The sequence below is a fragment of the Anas acuta genome, chromosome 2 (genome assembly GCF_963932015.1).
Source record: "Anas acuta chromosome 2, bAnaAcu1.1, whole genome shotgun sequence".
NCBI lineage: Eukaryota > Metazoa > Chordata > Aves > Anseriformes > Anatidae > Anas > Anas acuta.
In genome coordinates this window covers 657,677-680,968 of record NC_088980.1, presented here as the reverse complement: position 1 = coordinate 680,968, position 23,292 = coordinate 657,677, and the positions used below count along the sequence as shown (strand labels likewise).

Genomic DNA, 23,292 nt, shown 5'->3' with positions numbered 1-23,292 from the left:
GGGGGGGGGCCGCGACACGGGGAAACACGCGTGCACACGCACGCACACACACGCAGACACACACACGACCCCCCCCCCCACGCCCCCCACCCCCCCCGCGCCCCCAGCCCCACGGCCACGGTCCCGCGGGGGGGCGCAGCGCGGCCCCGGCCCGGCGGGGTCCGGGGGAGGAGAGGAGGCGGGGGGGGGGCTGCGCCCCGCTGCAGCACTACGGGGGGCAGGAGGAGGAGGAGGAGGAAGAGGAGGAGGAGGAGGAAGGGCGAGGAGCAGCCCGCGCCCCCAGTCCTGCCAGCCGAGCCCTGGAAGCCGCCGGCACGGGGGGGGCCGGCCCCGGGTTAGGCCAGCTAACGTGGGCACCCGCCCGGCCCCCTCCCCAAAAAAATTGTCCGTGGGGACGGCAGCCGCGAACCCCGGCAGCGCCAGCGTCCTGGGACCGGGGGGGGGTCCCGCGTCCGTCGCTGGGGGTCCCGGCCCCGTCCCCCCCCCCGCCGACTAACTGCCGGGGTCTGAGCAGTGTCTATGGAGGGGCTGCGCGCCCGGCGGTGGGGGCAGCTGTCCGGGCAGCGAGCGGCGGCGGGGGGCGGCCGCGGGCTCCAGCAGCAGCACCACGTCGGGGGGGGGCGGCTCGGGGGGGGCCGGGCCCCGCCGCAGCTCCAGCGGCACCGGGAAGCTGGGAACCTGCGGGAGAGAGGGGGGGCAGAGTGAGTGAGGGGCGAGGAGAGGGGATGCGCCCCCCCCCATGGGGCTCGGCTGTGACCCAAACTCATCCTTGGGGGGGGGAAAGAGGGGGGTTGCGCCCCGCCTGGGGGGTTATCCGTGTCCTCACTTCACCCTGGGGGTGGAGGATGGGGCACAGGAGAGGGGCAGCCCCAAAAGTGGGGGGCTTGCGACCCCCCCCCAGCTCACCATGTGGGAGGGTTGGGGGCTGGAGCAATGGAGAGAGGGGGCTGCCCCAAACTGGGGGGGGGGGCTCAGCAGTGCCCCCAGCTCCCTGTGGGGCTGGAGGTGCACTAAGGGGACCCTGCCGGCAGGACCCCAGGGTCCGCCCCACACTTTGGGGGGGTTGTGGGGTCCGGCGGGTGCTCACCTGAGAGAGCGGCTGGATGGGGGTGATGGGGAGGACGGGCTGCAGCGGGCACGGGGGGGGGCCCGGCGGCTGATGCGGGGACGAGACCGCGCTGTAGGCGGGGGGCACGAGCGCAGCCTGGCGCTGCAGCAGCTGCATGATGGAGCTGATGTCCGCCGCCATCCGCGTCTCCAGCCTGCACAGACACGCGTCAGGGGGTGCGGGGGGGCTCCCCGTGCTCGCTGCCCCCCCCCCAACACAAACACCCCCCCCCCCCGGTACCTATTGAGCTGCTTCTGGAGGAGATCCAGCCGCGTCTCCACCTCGGAGCGCTGCCAGCGGCTCATGGAGGGCAGCGGGATGCTGAGGGCGGCGTGTGCCGGGATGGTGCAGCGAGGCAGCTCCTGGTACTGCCGCCCCCGGCTCTCCCCCCAGAAGCTGAAGATGTTGGACACCCCCGAGAAGGCTCCTGGTGGGGGGGGGCACAACTGTCAGCACCGCGCAGAGGGGTTCTCGGAGGATTGGGGGGGGGGCATGACAGCAGAGGAAGGGGGTGGAGGGGGTGGGAGATGCCAGAGGGGGTTTCAGCAGGGAGGGGGAGAAGCGGTGACCCCCCCCCCACCACCACCACCCCCGAGCGCCGTCCCCACCTGAGAGGGGGTTGCACATATCGCTGCCCTTGCGCTCCTCGGCGTCGGGGGGCGCGGGGGCTTCACCCCCCGGGCGGGGGCTGTGGAAAGGGGAGAGCGCGGCCGCCCCCGGGGTGGGCGCGGGGTGCTCGTCCTCATCGCTGGAGGGCGAGCTGGAGGGTGAGCTGGAGTGGCAGGGGTCCCACTCGGCCGGCCCCCGCGGCGCCCCCGGTGCCTGGCAGCTCCTGCCCAGCCGCAGCGCCTTCTGCCCGCTCCGCAGCTCCCCGGCGGTGTCCACGTCTGTGGGGATCATGATGGGAGGGGGACAGGCCCTGGGTCATGGCAGCCCCTCGGAATTCCCCCCCACCCGCCGGGCTCCCCGTTTTCCAGCCCCCCCCCACACCCTCCCCGTACCTTTCTCCGTGCGCCGGCGGAAGGAGAGCTTGCGCTTGCGCAGGCGGTTGAAGCCGCTGTCCAGCTCGTCGCTGCCCGGGGAGCCGGGGATCATGTTGGTCTGCGGGGCGAGGGGGCGGCTGAGGAGGGGGCAGATGCCAGGAGCCCCCCCCGGGGTGGGGGTAGAAGAACGTGGGGAGGGGAGCATGCGGCAGTGCTCATCCCCATCAGCCCCACAGTGGCTGTGCCCCATCCCTGTCCCCACCCTGAGCACCCCCGTGCTGCCCCCCCAGCCCAGCCCAGCCCAGCCCAGCCGGGTGCTCACCCCCCACCCCAGTGCCCCCCCCCCATGCCCCTCACATCACGCAGGTTGAAGGTGATCTCCAGGCTGGACCAGAAATGGTCGGAGAACTCGGGGTACATGTCCAGCACCTCCAGCAGGTCCTCGCGGTGGATCTTGTGCAGGTCGCAGTAGGTGAGCGCCCGCACGTCCGCGTTGGACTTCCCCGGCCGCGCGTACAGGTTCAGCGGCTCCCCGAAAATGTCGTTCTTCCCTTGGGGGGGGGAGGGAGGGAGGCACCGGGGTTCAGCCCGGGGCGGCGAGGGCGAGCCGGAGACCGGCACCCCAGGGCACGTCCCCGTACCCGTCCTCAGCCCGGGGGCTCACCCAGGATGGCCACCACCACGTCCCCACGCAGGATCTCGATGGAGCCCCGGGAGATGAAGTAGAGCGCGGTGAGCACGTCCCCGGCGTGCACCAGGGTGTCCCCGGGGGGGGCGTGCGTCGTCTTGAACTTCATGGCCAGGGCGCGCAGGCAGCCCTTGGTGGCCCCCTTGAAGGGCTTGCAGTTCTGCAGCAGGCTGCGGTTCAGGTGCAGGCAGATGTCGGCCTGCAGGCACTCGGGGAAGCCCTTCAGCACCTGCGGGGACACGGGAATGTGTTGGGTTTGTCTCCGGGACCACCACAGGGACTGGCATGGCGCGGCACGGCGCGGCACGAGGCGGTGCACGGCGGCACGGCACGGCACCACGGCACGGCACGGCACAGCACCACGGCGCGGCGCTCACCGCGTTCATGTCGATGCCGTTGGTGTAGGACCAGGCGTGCTGGAAATACTCCTCCAGGCGCTGCCGCAGCGGGTTGGGGATCTGGTGGAAGCGGATGAACTCGCGGACCCGCAGCATCTGCGTGTGGTAGCGCGCCGTGCCCGAGTACAGGCGCTGGATGATGGCCGAGACGTTCCCGAAGATGCTGGCGTACATCAGGGCTGCGGCACGGCGAGGCGGGGGTGAGGGCGGCCCCAGCCCCCCCGGGGCAGCAAGTGGGGGGGGGGCTGGCGGTGAGCGGTGCCCCCCCTGCAGCCCCCTCCCCGCGTGTGGGGACCTCGGTGAGAACTCGCCTCGGGCACCCCGCACAGGGGCACGCGCAGAGAAAAACTCACACGCGCGTGAGCGGCGTCGGTGCCTACAGAAGCGTGCTCTTTGCACCCGCAGGGGCACGGCCACCCCCCCCCAGCCCTGCAAACGCCCCCGCTCGCACACCCACAGCTCCGCACGGCGAGACCCACGCACGTGGAGCCGGGCTGCTGACAAGCGCGTGCTCAAGGCAGGGGTGCTCACAGCCAGCCACGCGCGGTCAGACACGCGTGCTCACACACTCACACGTGCTCACACACATGTACACGCTCACACGTGTGCTCTGTGGCACACACAACATGCATGCACACGCAGATCTGCTCACACACATCCACGCTGCCGTGCACACACACGCGTCCACTCACATGTTCCATCACACGTACACACGCTCACATCCACGTGCGCCCATCCATGCGCACACGTGCCCGTGCGCACACACCTCTGCTCACACATTTGGGCACGCTGCCACTCACGTGCACGCTCACATGCACAGCTGTGCGCTCTGCCCCCCCCCTGTGCCGCACTCACAGCCGATGAGCATGACGCAGATGGAGAAGATCTTCTCGGAGTTGGTGTTGGGCGAGACGTTGCCGAAGCCGACGCTGGTCAGGCTGCTGAAGGTGAAGTAGAGCGCCGTGACGTACTTGTCCTTGATGGTGGGGCCGTACAGGGGGTTGCTGTCGTTCAGGGGCTTGCCGATCTGGTCGCCCAGCGAGTGCAGCCAGCCGATGCGCTGCCCCTCCACGTTGCCGATGGCGTACCAGATGCAGGCCAGCCAGTGGGCGATGAGGGCGAAGGTGCACATCAGCAGGAAGAGCACGGCCGCCCCGTACTCCGAGTAGCGGTCCAGCTTGCGGGCCACCCGCACCAGGCGCAGCAGCCGCGCCGTCTTCAGCAGCCCGATCAGGGTGGTGGTCTGCAAGGGGGGAACTGAGGGCTCTGGGGACCCCCACGGGAGCCCTGACATGCAGACCCCAACCTCTTTCCCTGCACAGGAAACCTGGGCTGGTCCCTGTCCACCCTGTTCCCATCCCCATCCCCGTTCCAACCCCCATTTTCCATCCCCATCCCCGTCCCCATCCCTGTTCCAACCCCCATTTTCCGTCCCCATCCCTGTCCCCATCCCCGTTCCAACCCCCATTTTCCATCCCCATCCCCGTCCCCATCCCCATCCCTGTCCCCATCCCCATTTTCCATCCCCATCCCCGTCCCCATCCCCGTTCCAACCCCCATTTTCCATCCCCACCCCCATTTTCCATCCCCATCCCCGTCCCCGTACCTCCTCAGAGCCGGAGCCGAAGATGAGCAGGTCGAAGGGGATGGCGGCCACCATGTCGATGAGGAACCAGCCCTTGAAGTAGTGGATGGCGATCTTGGCGGGGTGGCTCACCACCTCCTCGTTGGAGTTGACGTAGGTGGTGCGGAAGTTGATGAGGATGTCGATGATGAACATGATGTCCACGATCAGGTCGACCACGTTGAGGGGGCTGCAGGAGTAGCCACAGTTGTGCCGCTGGGCCTCCTCCTGGTCGTTGAGCAGGAAGGCGGCCGAGTAGGGCGTGAAGATGGCCGTGTAGATGACCAGCAGCAGGATGAGCCAGTCCCACACCGCCTTGAAGGGGCTGTAGTGCAGGATGGTCCATTTGTGGATGCGCGGCGCCTGCAGCTTGTACTCGGGGAGGACGTCGGCGCCCAGCGACAGCACCTGGGCAGGCGGCAGGGGCTCAGCTCCCACCTGCTCCGGCGGGGAACGAGCCCCCCCCGGCCCCCCCGGCACACGGTACAGGCACCCAGGCTGCCCCTGCACCCCTGCTGGGCACCAGCGTGGGGACACCGAGCCCCGGCCGCCCCCAGGCACTGCAGCACCAGGCTGCTCCTGGCCGCGTGCCGTGCCGGGTGCAGGAGGTGCAGGAGCTGCACTGGGTGCAGGGGGCACTGGTGGGGGCAGCAGGGTGCAGGGGGGTGTTTTGGGGTGCAGAGGGAGCAATGGGGTGCAGGGGGCACAATGTGGTGCAGGGGATGTGGTGGGGGACAGCGGGGTGCAGGGGGGAGCAATGGGGTGCAGGGGGGTGTTGTGGGGTGCAGGGGGGTGCGAGGGTGCTCACAATGGGGTGCACTGGGATGCACTGGGCTGGGGTGGGGGTGCAGCAGAGCCCTCCCAGCCCCCAGCTTTGGCAGGGCTCCCCCTCCCCCCCCCCCCATCCCTCCTTGGGCAGCGCCAGCCCCATGGAAATGAGGGCGCGAATGCAAAGGCGCCCAGGGGACATTTCCATGCGGGGGGGACCCGGCCCCCGCAGGCGCTACCTCGGTTGTCGCAGTCACCTCTCCGCACCCCCCCGTCCTCCTGCACCCCGCAGAGCCCTGCTCATCCTGCCCCACACCTCCCCCCCCAGCCGCTGAGCCCCCCCCAGCCCCCAGCACTGTGGGGGGGGGGGATGTGTGGGGGCAGCAGCACCCCTGGCACAGAAATGGGGCAGGAGCGGGCGATTCTCGCCTTCCCACCGCAATGAGGACACGCACACAGCGGGGACATGCGGGGGCCCCCGGCTCACCCTGCTCATGGGGGGGCTCCGGCAGCACCCAACAACCCCAGTGGCTCAGGGCGGGGAGCGGGGACCCCCCCCCCAAGCCGCATGCACCCTGAGCAGGGCCCCGGGTGGCACGGCCGTGCCCGGCAGCTGCGCCCATCCATCCGTGGCGGGATCAGCTGCGGGCGCACGGGCTATAAATAGGGGGGGGGGGGAGCGGGGCGCTGCGCCGGGGGGGGCACGGGCACGGGCACAGCCCCGCTGGGCACCGCACCGGCCCCGCAGCTGCACGCCCCCGAGCGCAGCCCCCCCAGGAGCAAGGATCCTGCGCCCCACGGCGCGACCCCTGCCCAGGCACCCCGTCCCCGTCCCCCCCCCGCGTGTTCCTTCCCCCGCTGCGTGGGGGCCGTGCCACGAGTGGGGGTGCCAGCGCGTGGTCCCCCGCCCCCCAGGCAGGGGCGCCCCGGGGTGGTCGCAGCGCCCGGCGCTTGCCCTCGCCCCCGGCCCCCTCCTGCTCCCCTCCGGGCATCCCCCAGCGGTCCCGGTGCGCGGGGGGGGGGGCAGCGGCCGGTACCTTCTGCTCCTGGCGCTGCCCCTCGCCATCGAGGCCGAGGCCGAGGCAGGTGCCGCAGGGCGAGGCGCCGGGCATGGGGCTTGCTCGGGCCGGGGGGGCGGCGCCGGGGGGGGCCCGAGAAGTCCCGCAGCAGCTGCAGGAGCGACGCCAGCATCCTCACGGCCGCCCGGGGCGCGGGGCCGAGCCCATGGCGCGCTCCACCCGCCGCTCAACCCGGGGGGCTCGGGGGGCTCCGGCCCCCACCCCCCCCGCGCCGACCCCGCGCCCATCGCCCGGTGCCCCCCGGCGGGACGGCGGCGGGGCGCGGCCGGGAGCCCCCCCGGCGGAGCGGGGAATTATTGGGGCGGAAATCCTACCCAGCCTGCCCCGCTGCCCCCCCCCCAGCGCCCGCCCCCCCGCCCGTTAACCCCTCCGGTACGGGGGTGCCGCCGCCGCGCCCCCTCGCTGCGCGCCCCCCCACCCCCGGTGCGCCACCGGCCGCGGGTGGCCTCGGGGAGGCCCCGGGAGGCGGCGGCGGGGCCGGCCCCGGGGCTGCGGAGGGGGGGGGGGACCCTCGGGGGGGGGGGGGGACACGCGTGGGCTCGGCAGCCGCGGGCAGCCCTGAGTCACCGCCGCCGCCCACGCGCGGGGATTTCCCGCTGGCACCGCGCGTCCCCGCGAGACGCCGCGTGATGGAGCGGGGGACGGGGACGCGCGCGGCACGCGCATGGAGTGGGGGGGGCGGGGGGGGGGCGACCGCACGCCCCTACCTGGGGGTTTGGGGGCGGCTGAGGGCACGGAGGGCACCGCGGTATGGGGGTGATGGCACCGCGGGGGCACGCGGGGGCACGGGGCCACGAGGGCACGCGGGGTCATGGGGACCGCGGGGACACGCGGGGAGAGGGGGGGGGGACACCCCCAGCCCCACGGCCCCGTCCCACAGCCCCTCTGAGCCGCTCAAACTGGGCCATAATGGGACGGGGGAGCAGAGAGGTGTTGGCACTGCGGGACACCCCCTGCCCCATAGCTGCAGCGCAGACACCCCCTTCGGACACCCCCTGCGGACACCCCCTGCGGACACCCCCTGCGGACACCCCCTGCGGACACCCCCTCCCCAAATGCGGCACCATCACAGCCCGGTGCCACACGGGACCCCCCCAGACCCCTCAGCAGTTCAAGGAGGCAGCCCCAGCACCCCCTGCCCCATTCCCAGCACACACTGGGACCCCAAGCGTGGCACAGGGGGGCCCCACCTATAACAAGAGCACCGTCCCCAAATGTCACAGCCCAGCTGGTGCCCGGCACCCAGGCGCACCCATGCCCACCGTGGGTGCTCACCGGGTGCGGCAGCGGACCCGGACACCGGCTGCACGCGTGGCACCGGGACCTGCAACCCGTGCACACGGCAGGAACGCGCTCCCTCGAGACTCCTGGCGCCACAACACCCATCAGTCACGGTGACACAGATACCCGGCAGTGCCGGCACCCGGTGACACGCACACCCGCCCTGGCGCAGGCACGCGTCACCTCACGCTCACAGGCGTGCAGTCACCAGCACCTCTCGCTCGCGGTGACACGTACGCCCGACACCTGCTGTGACACTGGCACCTGACACCCAGCCCGCACAGCCGGAGGCGCCCGGCGCGGCACCTGCCGTGACCCAGACACCCGCGCCCACGGGGCTCAGCCCCCTCGCTGCCACAAATACCCCGACCCCGCAGCCCGCGGCCATCCTTTGGCCGCTGTCACCCGGCGCGTGGGTGGCACCAGCACCCAGCCCACCAGCTGGTGGCTTCGGGGGCACAGGCACACGCCGAGCCGTCAGCTGATGGCAGTGCTTGCGGTGGCTCCAGGCACCCGCTGCAGGGAAACAGCCCCAGCCCTGGGGCAAGGCAGGCACCCGGCGTCCCCAAGCTCTTGGGGACGGACTCGCAGAGCCCACCTGGTCTCGCCGTGCCACAGACCCCAATGCCTGCCCCAAATCAGGCACCTGGCACCTGCCCAGGTACCCCTGCACCAGCGCTGATGATTCCCAACGCCCTCTGTGATGCCCAACAAACACCAAAGCTCGGCTGCCCAAACCCACGCAGGTCCCCGATGGCCGTGGTACTGCCAGAGCCACCCCACAGCCACGGCACCGCAGCACCAGTGTGCCAGTGACACTCGGCGTGCTCTGAGACACCCGATGGCAGGACTCACACCAAAACCCAACGCCACAGGGACAAAGGCACCCCACATCCACCACGGCCAACGCCAGCACAGCCACCCAATGCCGCCACGGCCACCCGGTGCCGTCACCCTCAGAGGTGCCCGGTTTTGGGGTCACCCAACGCACCTCTCCGCCAGCAGACACCATCCAGCAGCAAGGCACCTGCACAGCCGACCCCAAACACACCGCGCGGACTCACGGCACGCACCACAGGCACTCCGGTGCTGGGGACCCCCCAGGGCCCATCCGGCACTCACCGCGTTCAGCTGCGGCAGCGGCGCGGCGCCCTGCGCACCCACCGACATGGGCGAGCGGGACGGGTGCCACCGCGGGCCTCGAGGCGCTGCCCTCTCCCGCTGCCGACAGCAATGCAGCAGCACAGGCACCGGTGGCGGGGTGGGACGGCGAGCCCCGTGACGGGGTGACGTCCCCACGGGGCGGTGCGAGCCCCCAGCAGCCGAACCCCCCACCCGCTGACGCAGGCACGGAGCAGCCCCGGCACCTCGGCCACGCTGCGTGCGCCACCGCACCACGGAACGCCCGACGGGGGGGACCAGGGAACAGGCTTTGGGGACACCACAGCCACCCAAACACTGCCCCATCCCTCACCGTGGCCCCCACCAGGGGCTGGGGTGGCACCGGCTGGGCAAGGGATCTCCTTGGGGGGGGGGCCGTGTCCCCACAGCCCCCACTCGCAGCCCCACCGAGCCCAGCCCAGCCGATGTGGTGCCCCCCGCTGCTTGGGGCTCTCCAGCACCGCCGCCCCCCGGCACTCGGGATCCCCCCGCCCCAGAGCTCAGCGCCGGGGGGGTCCGCGGGCAGCCCACCCCCAGCCCCATCCTTTCCATCCTGGCTCATCAACCGGCTCGCACCGGGCCAGCCGCAGCCCCGCGCACAGGAACGGCTCCGACCCGAGCCCCCGCGCGCCCGGGGCACCCAGGGCACCCCCGCACCGGGGTCCGGGATGGGGGGGGGGTCTTCGGCATCCCGCGGGGGGGGCTGCAGCCGGCGCAGCGCAGGCAATGCCTTGGGGACGCCGTCGTCGGGGCGAGCGCGGCTGCGGGCGGGGGTACGGCGCCGGGAACCCCCCCCCCCCGAGGTCCCGGTGTCCCCCCCCGCCCCCCCCCGCACCCACCCTCCTGTGCCACCAGGCTGGAGATGCGGACGGCGCGGCGGACCCGGGCGCTTTTTTCGGGTCGCCGTCGGGGCGGGTCGCCGCTGTCGCGCCTGCCCGGGGCCACCATGGCCGCGCTCAGCGCCGCGCTGCCGGGCGGGGGGAGCCGCCGGCCGCCCCCCCGGGGCCCCGCATCCCGGAGCTGCTGCCGCGGAGCCCGGCGCTGCCCTGCGCGGCTGCGGGCGCGGAGCTGCCGCGGCGGGCGGCAGATGGAGCGGGGCGGCCCGGCCCCCCCCCACCCCCCCCCCCCCGGCCCCCTCCCCCGCCCCCGCCGGGGCTCGCTCCCAGCCCGGCAGCCGCCGCCCCCCCGCCCGCCGCCGCCACTCCCCCGCGGTGCCCGTCACGCTCCGGGGAGGGACCGGGAACACCCCCGGGAAACTGAGGCACGGGGGGGGGGGGTGGGAGGGGGCTCCCCACTCGCGGGGTCCCGAGCCCCTCCCGCGTGTCCCCAGCCACGGGGTGGGTGTCCCACGGTCCCTCGGGACCCCCCGAGATAGGGAGCCCGGTGGGAGGTGGGCACAGCCCCGTGTGCCAGGGAAGGGGGGATGGAGGGGGTGGGATGGGGATGGGGATGGGGATGGGGATGGGATGGGGATGGGATGGGATGGGGATGGGGATGGGGATGGATGGGGATGGGGATGGGGATGGGGATGGGGATGGGGATGGGGATGGGGATGGGGATGGGGATGGGGATGGGGATGGGATGGGGGGGCACCCAGGGAAGGAAGCAGGCACAGGGCTGGGGATGGAGCAGGGGCCAAGCTGCCCGCAGGACTCCTCAGCTGCCGCAGGCTGATTCACAGCTCCGCTGGCTCCCGCTCTCCCTGGCTGCCTCCCAGCCCTGCCAGCGCGACCCCGCTCTGCGTTCCCAGTGCTGCTGCTCCCTCACGACACCCCGCAGCGGGACGGCCGCCCCCGTGTGCTCCCAGCCCCCAGGTGCTGCTGATGCCCCCCAGCCCTCAGCGCAGGCAGCTGGGCACGGCCACCGAGCCCTCCACGGCACCGCACACCCCAAACCAGCCCCAAAACCAGCAGCGAGCGGAGCCAGGCACAGGGCAGCGCGGTGCCAACAGCGCCCAGCCCCAGCCCCAGCCTGCACCCCCACAAGCAGGGTCCCCACCAGGATGGGTCGGGGGTGTCCCCAATCTGCCATGAGCCACCAGCACCCTGCAGCCTCCATCCCCGGCACCTCCGGTGCTCCCTGCGCTGCAGGAGGGCCTCGCGCCCCCCAGCCACAACGCCCCGTGCCAGCCGCAGCCCCCCGTCCCTGTCCCTGTCCCTGGGTTGTGTCCCCCACCGGGCGAGCACATCACGGCCAGACAGGGTGTCCAGCTTGCCCAGGAGCTCAGTGACCTTGACGGGAGCTGCGGGAGCGTGGGGCGGGCAGCGCGGGCTTGTTTGGCTGCCGTCACTGCGGATGATTCACGGTGCCGCTGCCTGGAAGCCCCGGCCCCCCCCCCGGCCCCCACCCAGCAGCTCACCGTGCCAGAGCTACGGCTGCTCGGGGACAGGCTCGCCTTGGCCTCAGCCCCCAAACCCACAGCATCCACCCCGCTGAGCCAGGCCTGTGCCCCATGCCCCCCGGCACCCCCAGCACCCCCGGCACCCCCAGCACCCCCAGTACCCCTATCCGCCTCCATCCTGGGGGATCCCCAGCACGCACCCCGCAGCCCGGCAGTGGTGCTTGGTGTGCCCCAACCCCGTCCCCACCCCCAGGCACAGCGTCTGCTCCTGCCCCAGAGCCCAGCGGGGCACGGCCGAGCTCTCCACCCCACTGCAGGGGGGCTGCGCCGGCCCAGCAAGGGGGGGTCGTGTCCTTCCGTCCATCCGTCCAGCACCGCCTGGCGATGGCAGCTGGTGGCAGGAGGAGATTAGCGTGGCTTGGGCAGGCAGCACAGCAGCAGCGGCAGCCGCCGCGGCATCGTAATTAATTACACAGCAAAGGCAATCAGGATGCGTTGCTCGTTAGCGCACTGGAGAGGAGCAGGGAAGGCCGGCGCTGCAGGGGCAGGGGGTGGGGGCCAAGCACTGGCACTGTGCTGCCCCTGGGACCACGGACCCCCCCCTGGGGGGCTCTGCCGCCCGCGCAGGACCCCACAGCCGCTCCGTGTCACAGCGAGGGGGGGCCAGGGGCAGCCCCGACAGCAGGGCTGGGAGCTCCCAGGCTGGGGGGGGGTTCCCAAACCGCCCCTCACGTGGGCCAGCAGGCGCGAGGCGCAGGCACGCAGCCGGGGGGGCCGGGCCACCGAGGGACCCCGAGCGCACGCAGGCGGCACGGGGCAGATGTGCCTGGGAGCTCCCACCCCGCCGGGCCCCCCCCTGAGCCCCCGGCCCCTGGCAGGCAGGGCGAGCACAGCAGGTCCCCCGAGCCCGCCGGCCCCGGCGCATCAAGCCGGCAGCTTTAACTTCATTAGTGGGAGCTGGGCTCAGGGTGTAATTAAGCAGCAGCAGCCGCCTGCTCCCCGCAGCCAGATGGCAGTTACACAACGTGCGAAGGATTAGCCCGCAGTGCCAGCGCGGGGCAGGGGCCCAGCACGGGCCAAAGAGTCACGGCCAGAGAACAGGGAGCGGGCAGCACGGTGCAGCGTGGCACGGCATGGCACGGCACGGCATGGTGCAGCATGGCACAGCATGGTGCGGCATGGCACGGCACGGCGCAGCACGGCATGGCATGGTGTGGCACAGCATGGCACGGCACGGTGCAGCACGGTGCAGCATGGCATTGCGCCCACCTAGGTGGGAGCAGGGTCAGGGTGTGCAGGGGATGCCCCCATCCATGGGGCAGCACCCACATCGGTCTCCCTGCTGGGGAAGGGGGCCAAACCCCATGGGTGACCCCAGCCCTGCCACCCCGGCCCTGCTGTGGGGAGCGCAGAGCAGCCCGCAGCCCCTGAGGGGCTTGGGGGGACAGCCTGGTCCCATGGGTGGGGGGCAGGAGCCATACGGGCACCCAGTGGCACCATCCTGCAGTGCAGAGCACCCCCGGGCAACTCGCTGTGAGCTCCAGCATCGTCCTGTGAGCTCCAGCATCACCATCAACTCCAGCATCACCATCAACTCCAGCATCACCATCAACTCCAGCACCAGCGCTATCTCCAGCATCACCAGCACACTCCAGCACCACCCTGCCGCAGCGCAGAGCACCCTTCTGGCTGCGACCATGCCCAAAACACCACCGTCCATCCGGCCACCCCCGGCCGCTGGGCTCACCTGGGTGACCTTCTCGGTGACGTTGTGCGTGCGGTCCTTCAGCTTGGTGGGGGCGATGATCTCCTTCTCGCTGGAGGGGGCGGCCAGGAAGGCGTCGGCCTTGAAGTCCACGAAGTTGAGGGTGATCTGGGGGATCTTGCTGATCGCCCGGTAGCGCATCAGGTCCGAGTCAGAGGTGGAGTTCAGCAGGGTGCTGCGGATGTTGTTCATCGCCCCTGGCCGGGGGGGCACCATCAGCACGGGCTGCAGCCGCTGCGTGGGACCCCCTCTGACCCCCCCCACCACCCCCAGGGTCCCCAGCGGGGTGAGGGGAGCGGGGAGCCGTGCCCGGGGCAGGCAGGGAGCTGCCAGCAGGCGCGGCGGGACGGGGACAGACAGCTTGGTATCATTTACTGTTAATGTAATTATTTCCCCCCTCCCTAATGCGCTTAGCGGGCGCGGGGGCTTAACGAGGCAATTGCCACCCCCTCCCTTGGTCGCTAAGAGGATCACGGGGCCGGGGGTCACGCCAGGTGGTGACGGAGTGGCCACACCAGCGGGCAGGACACCGGCACTGGCACCAGAGACAGGCACTGATGGCAACGAGGGCCAGAAGGGCGCTGGACAAGGGAGCCAAACGGGGGCACGGCTGCCCCACACGCACCGGCGATGCCGGCAGCGCGGCGCATTACAGCAATGCCCAGCCTGACAGTGACGGGTGCCCAGCGCCCTGCGCCGCTAACGAGCCGCCGGCGGCACCCGTTGCTGGCAGCTGCCCGGCACCCTAACGAGCTGCCAGCCCTAATGACTTCCCCCCAGGGCCACATGCTGGGCCTGAACCCTCCCCTCCTGCAGCTGTGGGGCATGGAGGTGTGGGGCAGCCCCCCAGCAGCACCCACCCCCAGCACCCCCAGCACCACGGCCACCGGGATGCGCCAGGAGCCCCCGTACCGGTGCTGGAGCCGCGGTGCATGCTGGCCCCCGCGGTGGCGTGCCGGTTGTGGCAGCGCTTGTCACCCTCGCCCTTCATGGTCTCGATGTCGTCGACGGAGGAGGCGCGGCGCACGCTGTGGCAGCTCTCCCGCGAGCGGCTGCGCGCCAGGCTGCAGTTGGAGAAGGCGGCGTGGAGGTGAAGGCGCTCGGCGCGGGGTGAGGACTGGGTGACGGGTGGCTCCGGGCGCCCGTCGCCCTCCTCGGGGTCCATCAGCGCCTTCTGGTCCTCGGGCTGGGAGCAGCCCAGGCAGCTGTTCTCCAGCGAGGACGTGGCCTCCTCGGGCGCCGACTCGCTGCTGTGCTTGGAGAAGTCCACGATGACGGCATCGGGGGGCTCCTGGGGCAGGGACTGCTTGCTCGCCGTCAGCGCCAGCAGCGCCGGCAGCTTCAGCCTGAAGGATTTGCTGCGCCCTGGCCGGAGGAAGGGGGGTGATAAGGGGCGACCCCCCCGGACCCTCCTAGAGCCCAGCCAAGGAGCTCGGCCGCGGTGGGTGCGGAGGGGTCGGGGCGCCCCCCACCTGCGGGGAACCAGCTGGTGGGGGTGACCCAGTGGTTGGTGTCGGCGTCGGGCGAGCCCGGGCGCTCCTTCTCCATCACCACCTCGAAGTTGAGGATGAACATGATGACGGCCCCATCCTCGTTCTTCACCGGCACCACGTCCACCAGGCACAGGAAGCAGCTGCCTGCGGGGAGGGGGGGGCTCAGGGACCTGGGGGCTGCCACCGCCACCCCCGGGGGAAACTGAGGCACGGCGGGGGCACAGAGGGACCCCTGGGGCCCATCGGCACGGCCTCACCGGGGGGAGCTGATGGTGGGGTGGGGGCAGCGCTCGGCCCCCCCAGAGGCCCCAGGGGGGCTGGGGCTGCCCCCGCTGCCCCCGGCCGGCCGCCCTAAGCCGCTCAGCGCTGTGCCAGCTGCGGCGTTAATCCCACTCCTGCAGCTGTGAACTCGGCCATGCGGGCACGGGGGGGGGCCGGGGGGGGGGGGACAGCCTGGGGTGACCTCTCCCGCACCGGGCTGGGGCCTCGTCCCCCACCCACGGGGCTCCGCTGGGGGCCGACCCTCCCCCGGCATCTTTTGGGGGGGGTCCCCGCAACTCCCTGTTCCCTCCCTATTCCTGCCGGCGGGGGGGTCGGGGGGGGGGCCAGGCCCCGCAGTTTCCCCCCCGTGGCCCCGCAGTCCCCCCCGTGGCCCCACGCCACCCCCGCCCCCCCCGTTGGCAGCGCGCCCGGCATCCTGCACCGGGGAGCCCCGGCCCCGGGGGGGGGGGAATCCCGGCCCCGTGTGGGGCCCCCGCGGGTGGGGGCGCGGCCCCGGACGCCCCCGTGGGCGCGGGGCGGGGGAGGGGGGCGGATTAGCAACGTGTCCCCGGAGCTCCACCGGCCCCCCCCCCCCGCCGCGGGATGCCCTAATCCCGGCTCATCCCCGCGGCCACGGCACGGGACGGGGGCCCCGCATCCCCCCCCCCCCTCCGCGGTGTCCCCCCCCCCCTCCCTGACCCCCCCGACCCCCCCGGGTCCCCCGGAGCCCCCGGCGCCGCGCGAAGCTCACCGGGCGGCGGGCGGGGGGGTCCCGCGGGAGGGGGCGGGGGCCGGGCCCGGCCCCCCCGGCACTGGGGTGCGCGCCCCCCCCGGCCCGGCTGCAGGGGCTGCGGCCTTGGCACCGCACCCGGCGCCGGTTTTATGCCTAAATATGGCTGCGGCCAGCGGCCGCTGCGCCTCGGGACGGGCCGGGGACATCCGCGGCCCCCCCCCCCTTGGCCACCCCCCCGTGTCCATCCCGCCCGGATCCTTCCCCCCCCCGCCGTGGCCACCCCCGTGTCCATCCCGCCCCGCATCCACCCTGCGCCGTGTCCGCCCCCCCGGGTCCACTCCCCGCGGGACCCCCCCCCTCCCACCCCACCCCGTGTCCCCCCCACCCCCGCCCCGTGTCCTGCCCCCCCCCGTCCATCCCAAGCCACCGACCCCGGCCCGGGATTGAGGCTGCGGGGGCGCTGCGGGAAGGGGGCGCGGGGGCAGCCGGCTGGGGGGGGCCGGGCCCTGCGGACCCCCGGTGGGCGCGGGGGTCCCGGGGGGAGCCCGGTGCTGGGAGGGGGGGCCGGGGGCTGCGCAGAGCCCGGCCCGGATCGCCCCCACCCGGCATCGCCCCCCCGGTCCCACGCCTCGCCAGCGCCCCTTGGCCCCTGTCCCGGCCGTGCCCCCCCCGCTGGTTGTTCCCCGGAACCCTGGGGGGGGGTCTAGCCCGGGAGCGACCCCCCTGCCCGGTGCCACCCCCCCGCAGCAGGACTGGGGGGGCTGAGGGGCCCCGCACCCCTCGCAGGGCTCCACCCCCCCCCACGATCCGGGGGGGCTGGAGGTGGCCCCGCACTGCTCGGGGTGCGCCCTGCGCCCCAACCGCCCCCCCCGTTACCCTGCACACCCAGGGAGCCCCCTCCCCTCCCGCCCTGCACCCCAAAACCCAACCCCCCCCCGGCCCCGGGGCGCACCCCAGGTCCCGGCGCACCCCAAGCCCAGGCGCACCCCGCGGGCTCACCCCCTCCCCATGTCCCCCCCTCTCCGTGCGCCCCAAAGCCCCCCCGGCCCCGCTCCGGCCCGGGGATGCGCTGCTCGCCTTGGCCACCGGGCGGCGGCACCGGGCCCCCCCCGCCGTGCCCCCCCCCTTACCGAGCCGCGCATCCCGCACCCTGCCCCCAAACCGCACCCCCCCCTCGTGCGCCCTCCCCTCTGCGCTGCTCCCCCCTGAGCACCCCACGGCCATGGTGGTGCCCCCCAGCACAGCACGCAGCCCCCTGCCCCCTGCACCCCACACGGCCCCCATGCGCCCACCCTGCAGTGTTGTGGGTGCACCTAGGGGTGGGGGCACCCTGGCGATGTCACCGTGTGCCCCCACGCACGAACCCACTGGGAGCCCCCAGTGCCGCACTGGGATGCTCTGGGGCTGGAGCAGCCGAGCTGCCCACGGCGGGGAAGCCCCAGCAGCGCGGGGGGGCCGTGTGCCAGGATCACCCGCTGGCACCTGGCAGGCGGCACCGAGGGCCCGATCCTGGCCCAGGATCAACCCTCGCACGCGTTCCAGGGACCCGCCGGTGACCTGAAACGCCACTGGCAGCGGCGACAGCGCCGGGGGGGTCTCTGCTCCGGCACAGCCTGGCCCTGACCTCGCTCCTTGCCTCGGCTGCCCGTCCCGCCGGCTGTCCCCGCCGTGCTCCCCTGCGGTGGCCGCGACCTTCCCGCGTCCCCGCCTGGGCTCTGCAAACATCGCTCAGCGCACGGAGCCGCAGCGGCGCTCAGCAGCACTGCGGGAGCAGCCGGGCCCCGCCGAGGCAGCAGAGCACCACGGGGCAGGGGGACGGGGTGGGAGCGGGGTGTGGGACCCCACCAGGCACCGCTCGCATCCCGCTGGGGCGGCAGCGCGGGGCTGGGGCTGAGCAGGGCGCACGGCGCATTCAGCAGGGCTGAGGGGAGGGGGAAATTGGAGCTGCCCAAGGGCCCCCACACGCTGCTGTGCTGCTCGGTTTGGTCATTTTGGGGTCGGGGATGATCTCTCCGGCCGCTCCCCAGCCCCGGTGGGCTCTGCCAGGCAGGCCCCCCGCAGCAGAGCCTGGCCTCGTGGGGATGTCACCGTGCGGTGCCATGGCACGGGGCCACGCAGGGCTGGGGACAGCAACCAGGCAGCGTGGGTGCCCCCGGCCTGGTGGGGCATCGGGGCTGGGCACGGGGCCAGGACCCCCCTGGCCACCCCACAAGCTGTGGGCGCCTGCACCCTGCAGTCCCTGCTGCCACCACGGGGAGGGGGCTGCCAGGGGGGGTTCACGGGGGGGCTCCTGCAGCGCGGGGAGGCAGGGAAGGGTTAAAGGGAGCAGCTCCCCCTCTGCAGGCGCTGCCGCTGCCTCTGGCTATAAATATCCCCTCGGAAACACCGCACTCCCCGGGGACGCAGCCCTGCCGCAGCGCCAGCCGACCCGGCACCCGCCGCACGCCCAGGGGGCCCCCACCTGGCCCCCCCCCGGCAGCCCCGGGCACAGCAAGGGGCAGGGGCACCGCTGCTCCCCGCAGCCCTGTGGCAGCACATGGAGGGGGGGGGGGCTGTGGGGTGCCGGGACCCCCACAGTGCTGCAGGGGTGCATGGCCCCGTGGGGAGCACGGCCCCGTGGGGGGGCAGCCCCCGGTGCCCCCTCCTTGGCTGGGTGGGGGTTGCTCAGCCCCATGGGCTCCACGGGGACACAGCCCCAGGGTGGCAGTGAGCAGTGGTGGTCCCCGCAGCCCCCCCACCGGGGGCACAGACCATGCAGCCAACCTCTCCCTACTCCTGGGGGGGTCACAAGCACAGCACCCCACCCCACCCCACCCCACCCCGCCTGCAAGCACTGTGCTGCCCTGGCACCGTGTGGTGCCACCGGCACCGGCACCGGACCCCTTTGGCACCAGAGGGTGCACAGCCCAGCCCCCCTCTCCTCGAGGGCTGTGTCCCCCCCCTTGTCCTTGTCCCCCCCCTCACTCAGCCTGTCTGCCCCGGCTGCGCTGACGCTGCCCAGAGCCCCGCGAGCGGAGACACGAAGCATACGCTGCTGTCAGCAGGGCGGCCCTGCAGCCAGACGGCCCTGCTGCCACCGAGCACCGTACGGCACGGCACGGCACGGCACGGCACGGCATGGCACGGCACGGCACAGCATGGCATGGCATGGCACGGCACAGCACCATACGGCATGGCATGGCACGGCATGGCACCATATGGCACGGCACGGCACGGCACCACCTGCCCATGGCCCTGCTGCACGGGGCAGGGAAAGCCCCCCGGCAGCAGGCAGAGGCTGGGACCCGGGGGCCTCCCCATCTGCTCAGCACATGCCCGGCAGCGGGTGATGGGCAGGGCCAATTAGCAGAGGGCTAACGAGGACGACTCGGCGCGCGTGCCGGCTGCGGGAGGAAGCAGCCACGTGCTGCCTGCGCCCCGGCCACCCCGAGCACCCTGCGTGCGGGTCCAAAGTGCGCAGGCAGCAGCTGTGCCCGTCCAAGCGGCTGCGCCCCGGGCTGTGCCTGGCACGGATGCGCCAGCGGCTGCGTGCCGGGGCCGGAGCTCAGCTCCACGCCGGGGGCTGCGACAGAACCAGGATGCGGCCGCGCTGGGACAGCCCCAGAGCTGCAGCGAGAGCCCTGGGGACACGCAGCCGAGCCATGAGCCAAGGCAGCTTCGCTCCCGCTCCTCCCAGGGGATGCGCACGGGAGGAGGGAGCGGGAGATGGGGGCCGCAGTGCGAGGACCCGTGCCCTCGTGCCCTTGTACCCTCATACCCTTGTGCCCCCATGCCCTTGTGCCCTCGTGCCCCGTGCCCTTGTGCAGAGCTGCACGTGGTGTCTCGGCGGCAGGGCGGGCAGCTGGGAGCCAGCTTTGTTTACTCTGCGCGCCGGATCCGGGGCCGGGTGCCGAGCGCCGCAGGCAGCTGCCGGAGAGAGCAGGGACACCTGGCGCAGGGACCGGCTCCTCCAGGGCCGTGGCGAGGGGCAGCCCCACTGCACCCAGCTCCAGAGCACTGCAGGGACACGGGGATGGGGGGAGCGAGCCCCTCTCCATGGAGCCACCATGCTGTGGGGCCCCGAAATGAGGGACTGGCACCCCCAGGACTGGGAGCACCGGGCTCGGGGAATGCAGCACAGCCCTCGTGCCATGGGTAGCACTGGCACCGTCCCTGCCTGCCTGGGGACCCCAGCAAGGAAAGTGCCCACGGGGAGGGGGGCAGGGGGGGCCGTGCTGCCTGAGGCTCAGAGCCAACAGCCCCCGAGCTGGCTGGGCCTGGCTGTGGGGCGGCTGTGGGGCAGCTGTGGGGCACTGTGGGGTACCAGAGAGGGGCTGCCCCTCCTGCCCCTGGGGGCTCCATCCCCACTGCCCCAGACACAGCTCCCTGCCACCCCTCTCCCCCCTCCCTGTGCAGCACAGGGACCCCCGATCCCCCCCCCATACACTTTGCAGCCCCCACAGGCAGGTCACAGCGCCGTGCCCCACAGCTGCCCCACAGCACCCACAGACCCTGCCCAGACCCAGAGGAGCTGGGAGGGCTGTGCACCCCAGCAGGGGACGTGCTGGCACCACTGGGGCAGGACGAGCCCCCGGCACAGCCCCGGCACGCTGTCACCGGGGGGGTGGGGGCTTCCAGCTCCCCCCCATGCTGGCACAGCACGCCACCCACGGCGCGGCGAGGCCTGGCACGGCTGATGGATGGACGCGGCACGGCCGCCCGCAGCAGCAAGCCGTTAACTCAAGGGTCTGTCTGCCCGTGACGGACGGCCGCCCTCACGCCCGCACAAATAACCATAAATCTCCACCCGGCAGCGCGCCGGGAGGCTCCGGCAGCGGCGGCGCTGGGTGCCCGCGCGCCCGCTCCCCACCCGGCACCCCCAGCCCACAGGTGACGCGGATGGCGGGGTCCCTACCGTCCTTGCGGTAGAAGCAGATCTCCACCTTGCGCTCCTCGGAGCCCAGCAGCGCCTGGGCGATCTGCGCGGCCGCGCTGCGCTGCGTGCGGGGCCCGTGCAGGAAATCGCAGGTGCAGGGTTTCTGCATGACCTCGGCCCGCGTGTAGCCGCACAGCTCGCAGAAGCCATCGTTGCAGTAGATCACGGCGCAGTTCTCCACCCGGGCGTTGGCGATGATGAACTTGCGGCCTGAGGGGAGGCGGAGGTGAAGCCCGGGGGGAGCCCTGGCCCCGCGCCCCTCTCCATCTCCCCATCCATCCGTCCGTCCGTCCGTCCATCCATCCATTTATCCACCCGTCCATCCCCACCCAGGGCTCTCACCAACCCAAGCGTCCCCAGGGACCGCCCTGCTTGTCCCCAAGGGCACCGGCCGCAGCGGGGACCCCCGCCCCGTGCCCGTACCAGGCACCCCGCCGCAGCCCCGTGCGCCCACCCCGGTGCCCCGGGGCACATCGTGCCACCCCGCAGTGCCCCCGTAGGCTGCAGCACAAAGACCCCAATGGGTCTGTCCCTGTCCCCACCTCAGGGACCGGACCCTGGGCACCCCCAGCCCCCCCAGCCCCCCCTGTACCCCCCTGCCTGGGTGCCCTGTCCGGGGATGGACGTGGGGACGGGTGCTTGTGGGGCCACCGTGGCACCAACACCCATGGCCCCCCGAGTTGGACTTCTCGCACGTGCCCCCCAGCTGCCCCAGAGCCCCGTGGCACCCACCCCCCCCCCAGCCTCACCAGAAGCCCCCAGCCTCACCAAACCTCAGCCTCACCCAAAATGCCCGGCCTCACCAATCCCCCCCCCAGCCTTACCAAAGCCCCCAGCCCCAACACAAAGGCCCCCGGCCCCAACAGAAAGCTCCCCCCAGCCCCAACATAAAGCCTTCCAGTTTCACATAAAAGCCCCCAGCCCCGACATAAAGGCCCCCAGCCTCACATAAAGACCCCCCAGCCCCACCTGAAGCCCCCAGCCCCAACACAAAGCCCCCCAGCCCTACCTGAAGCCCCTATCCCCAACATAAAGGCCCCCCATCCCCAACATAAAAGCCCCCCAGGCTCACATAAAGCCCCACAGACCCGATATAAAGCCCCCCAGCCCCAACATAAAGCCCCCCCAGCCTTGATATAAAGCCCCCCCAGCCTCACACGAAGGCCCCCCAGCCTCACCTGAAGCCCCCAGCCCCAACACAAAGCCCCTATCCCCAACATAAAGGCCCCCCATCTCCAACATAAAAGCCCCCCAGAGTCCCATAAAGCCCCCCAGGCTCACATAAAGCCCCCCAGCCCCAACATAACCCCCCCCAGCCTCGATATAACCCCCCCCAGCCCCACAAGAAGCCCCCCCAGCCCCACCTAAAGCCCCCATCCCCCTCCGAAGCCCCCATCCCCCCCCGGCCCGGTGCCGCCCCCCACCCGGCCGCGCCCCCCCGCACTCACTCTGCCCCTCGAACTTGCGGATGATGGTGTCCAGGAAGGTGTTCTGGGGGGCGACGTGGCCGCGCCGCACCGGCATGGCGCCGGGCCCATGGGGGGGCAGCGACGGCGGCGGCGGCGGCGGCGGCGGCCCCGAGCCGCGGGGGGTCCCGGTGCCCTTGAGCCAAGGACGGCGCCGCCGGGGCCGGCTCGGCGGGGCGCGCACGGCACGGCACGGCACGGCACGGCACGGCACGGCTCGGTGCGGCGGCGGGCGGGGCCGTGCGGGCACGGAGGGGTTAAAACCGGGCCCTCCCCCCGGGGCCGCTCCCCGCGCCCCGCTCCCCGCCGCCGTTAGCCCATGGCCAGGTACGGGGCGCACCCGGTGCCGGTGCCGGTGCCGCCGCTACCGGTGCTGGTACCGGTATCGGTACCGGTGCTGGTACCGGTACCGGCCCCGCCCGGCCCCCCCCTCCCTCTCCCCGCTAGCGGCTCCGTGCGCGCCGCGGCGGGCGCAGCATCGGCCTTATTTAGGCAAGGAGGCGGCTGCCCGGGGGGGAGATTTATCACCGCGCCTCCCCCGCCCGGCTCGGATCGGCTCGGCTCGGCTCAGCCCCGGCCGCTCTGCGTGTCCCCCACCCCCCCCCCAACCACCCCTTCCCCACGGTTTTGCGCCCTGGTCCGGCTCGGCTCGACCCGGCCCGGTGTTGGCTCGGTGCGGCGGGGCCGGCGCTGCGCGGTGACAGCCGAGCCCGGCCGGGGAGGAGCGAGCGCAGCCGCAGCCAATGGCCCGAGCGGGACGGGGGGGGGTCCTGGAGGGGGGGGGAAGCGCCCGGGGCGGCCCCCCCCAGCCCCGCCCCCGCCCCGGGCCCCTCCAGCCCCGCGTGCCCCCCAGAGCCCCCTCCCCACATCCCCACTGCACCACGCCCCCCCGGCACCCCCAGACTCAATCACGCCCCCCCCACACCCATCCCGGCTGCAATACGCCCCCCCCCATGAGAAGAGCCCAGCCACAACCCCCCCGGGACGGGAGGGGGCTCGTGAATGTGGGGGCACGGATAGGGGCTCATGAATAACACAAGGCGGGGCCGGGGCACAGAAACGCTTCCCGGCCCCCCCCTCTACCCCAGGGCCCCCCCCTGTCCCCGCCCCCCCCCCAGCCCAGCCCTGGAGCTCAGAGCGGGGGCCGGTGCCAGCCCCGGCGGCGGAGCAGCCGCGGGAACATAAACAGCAGCTGCGCCTGGGAGGCAGCGCCGGGGGGCCGGGGGGG

At 73.2% G+C, this 23,292-nt stretch overlaps 1 protein-coding gene across 2 annotated transcripts; it reads right to left on the bottom strand.

Moving 5' to 3' along the window:
• Positions 1-290: 290 nt before the first annotated feature.
• On the bottom strand, positions 291-22,711 carry KCNH2 (potassium voltage-gated channel subfamily H member 2). 2 transcript variants are annotated; one of them, XM_068673050.1, is made up of 15 exons: positions 22,047-22,711; positions 20,578-20,808; positions 14,669-14,833; positions 14,109-14,561; positions 13,179-13,393; positions 4,784-5,209; positions 4,033-4,420; positions 3,157-3,356; positions 2,756-3,008; positions 2,449-2,642; positions 2,110-2,209; positions 1,717-1,995; positions 1,349-1,535; positions 1,088-1,262; positions 291-678 (listed from the first exon to the last, which is right to left on the bottom strand). In XM_068673050.1, exons 1-15 carry the CDS (start codon positions 22,120-22,122, stop codon positions 493-495), a joined length of 3,528 nt encoding a protein of 1,175 aa, XP_068529151.1. In that variant the 5' UTR covers positions 22,123-22,711; the 3' UTR covers positions 291-492. The 2 variants fall into 2 exon arrangements, with proteins under 2 accessions (XP_068529151.1, XP_068529152.1); XM_068673051.1 differs by lacking the exons at positions 20,578-20,808; positions 22,047-22,711 and adding an exon at positions 15,702-16,014.
• Positions 22,712-23,292: the final 581 nt, after the last annotated feature.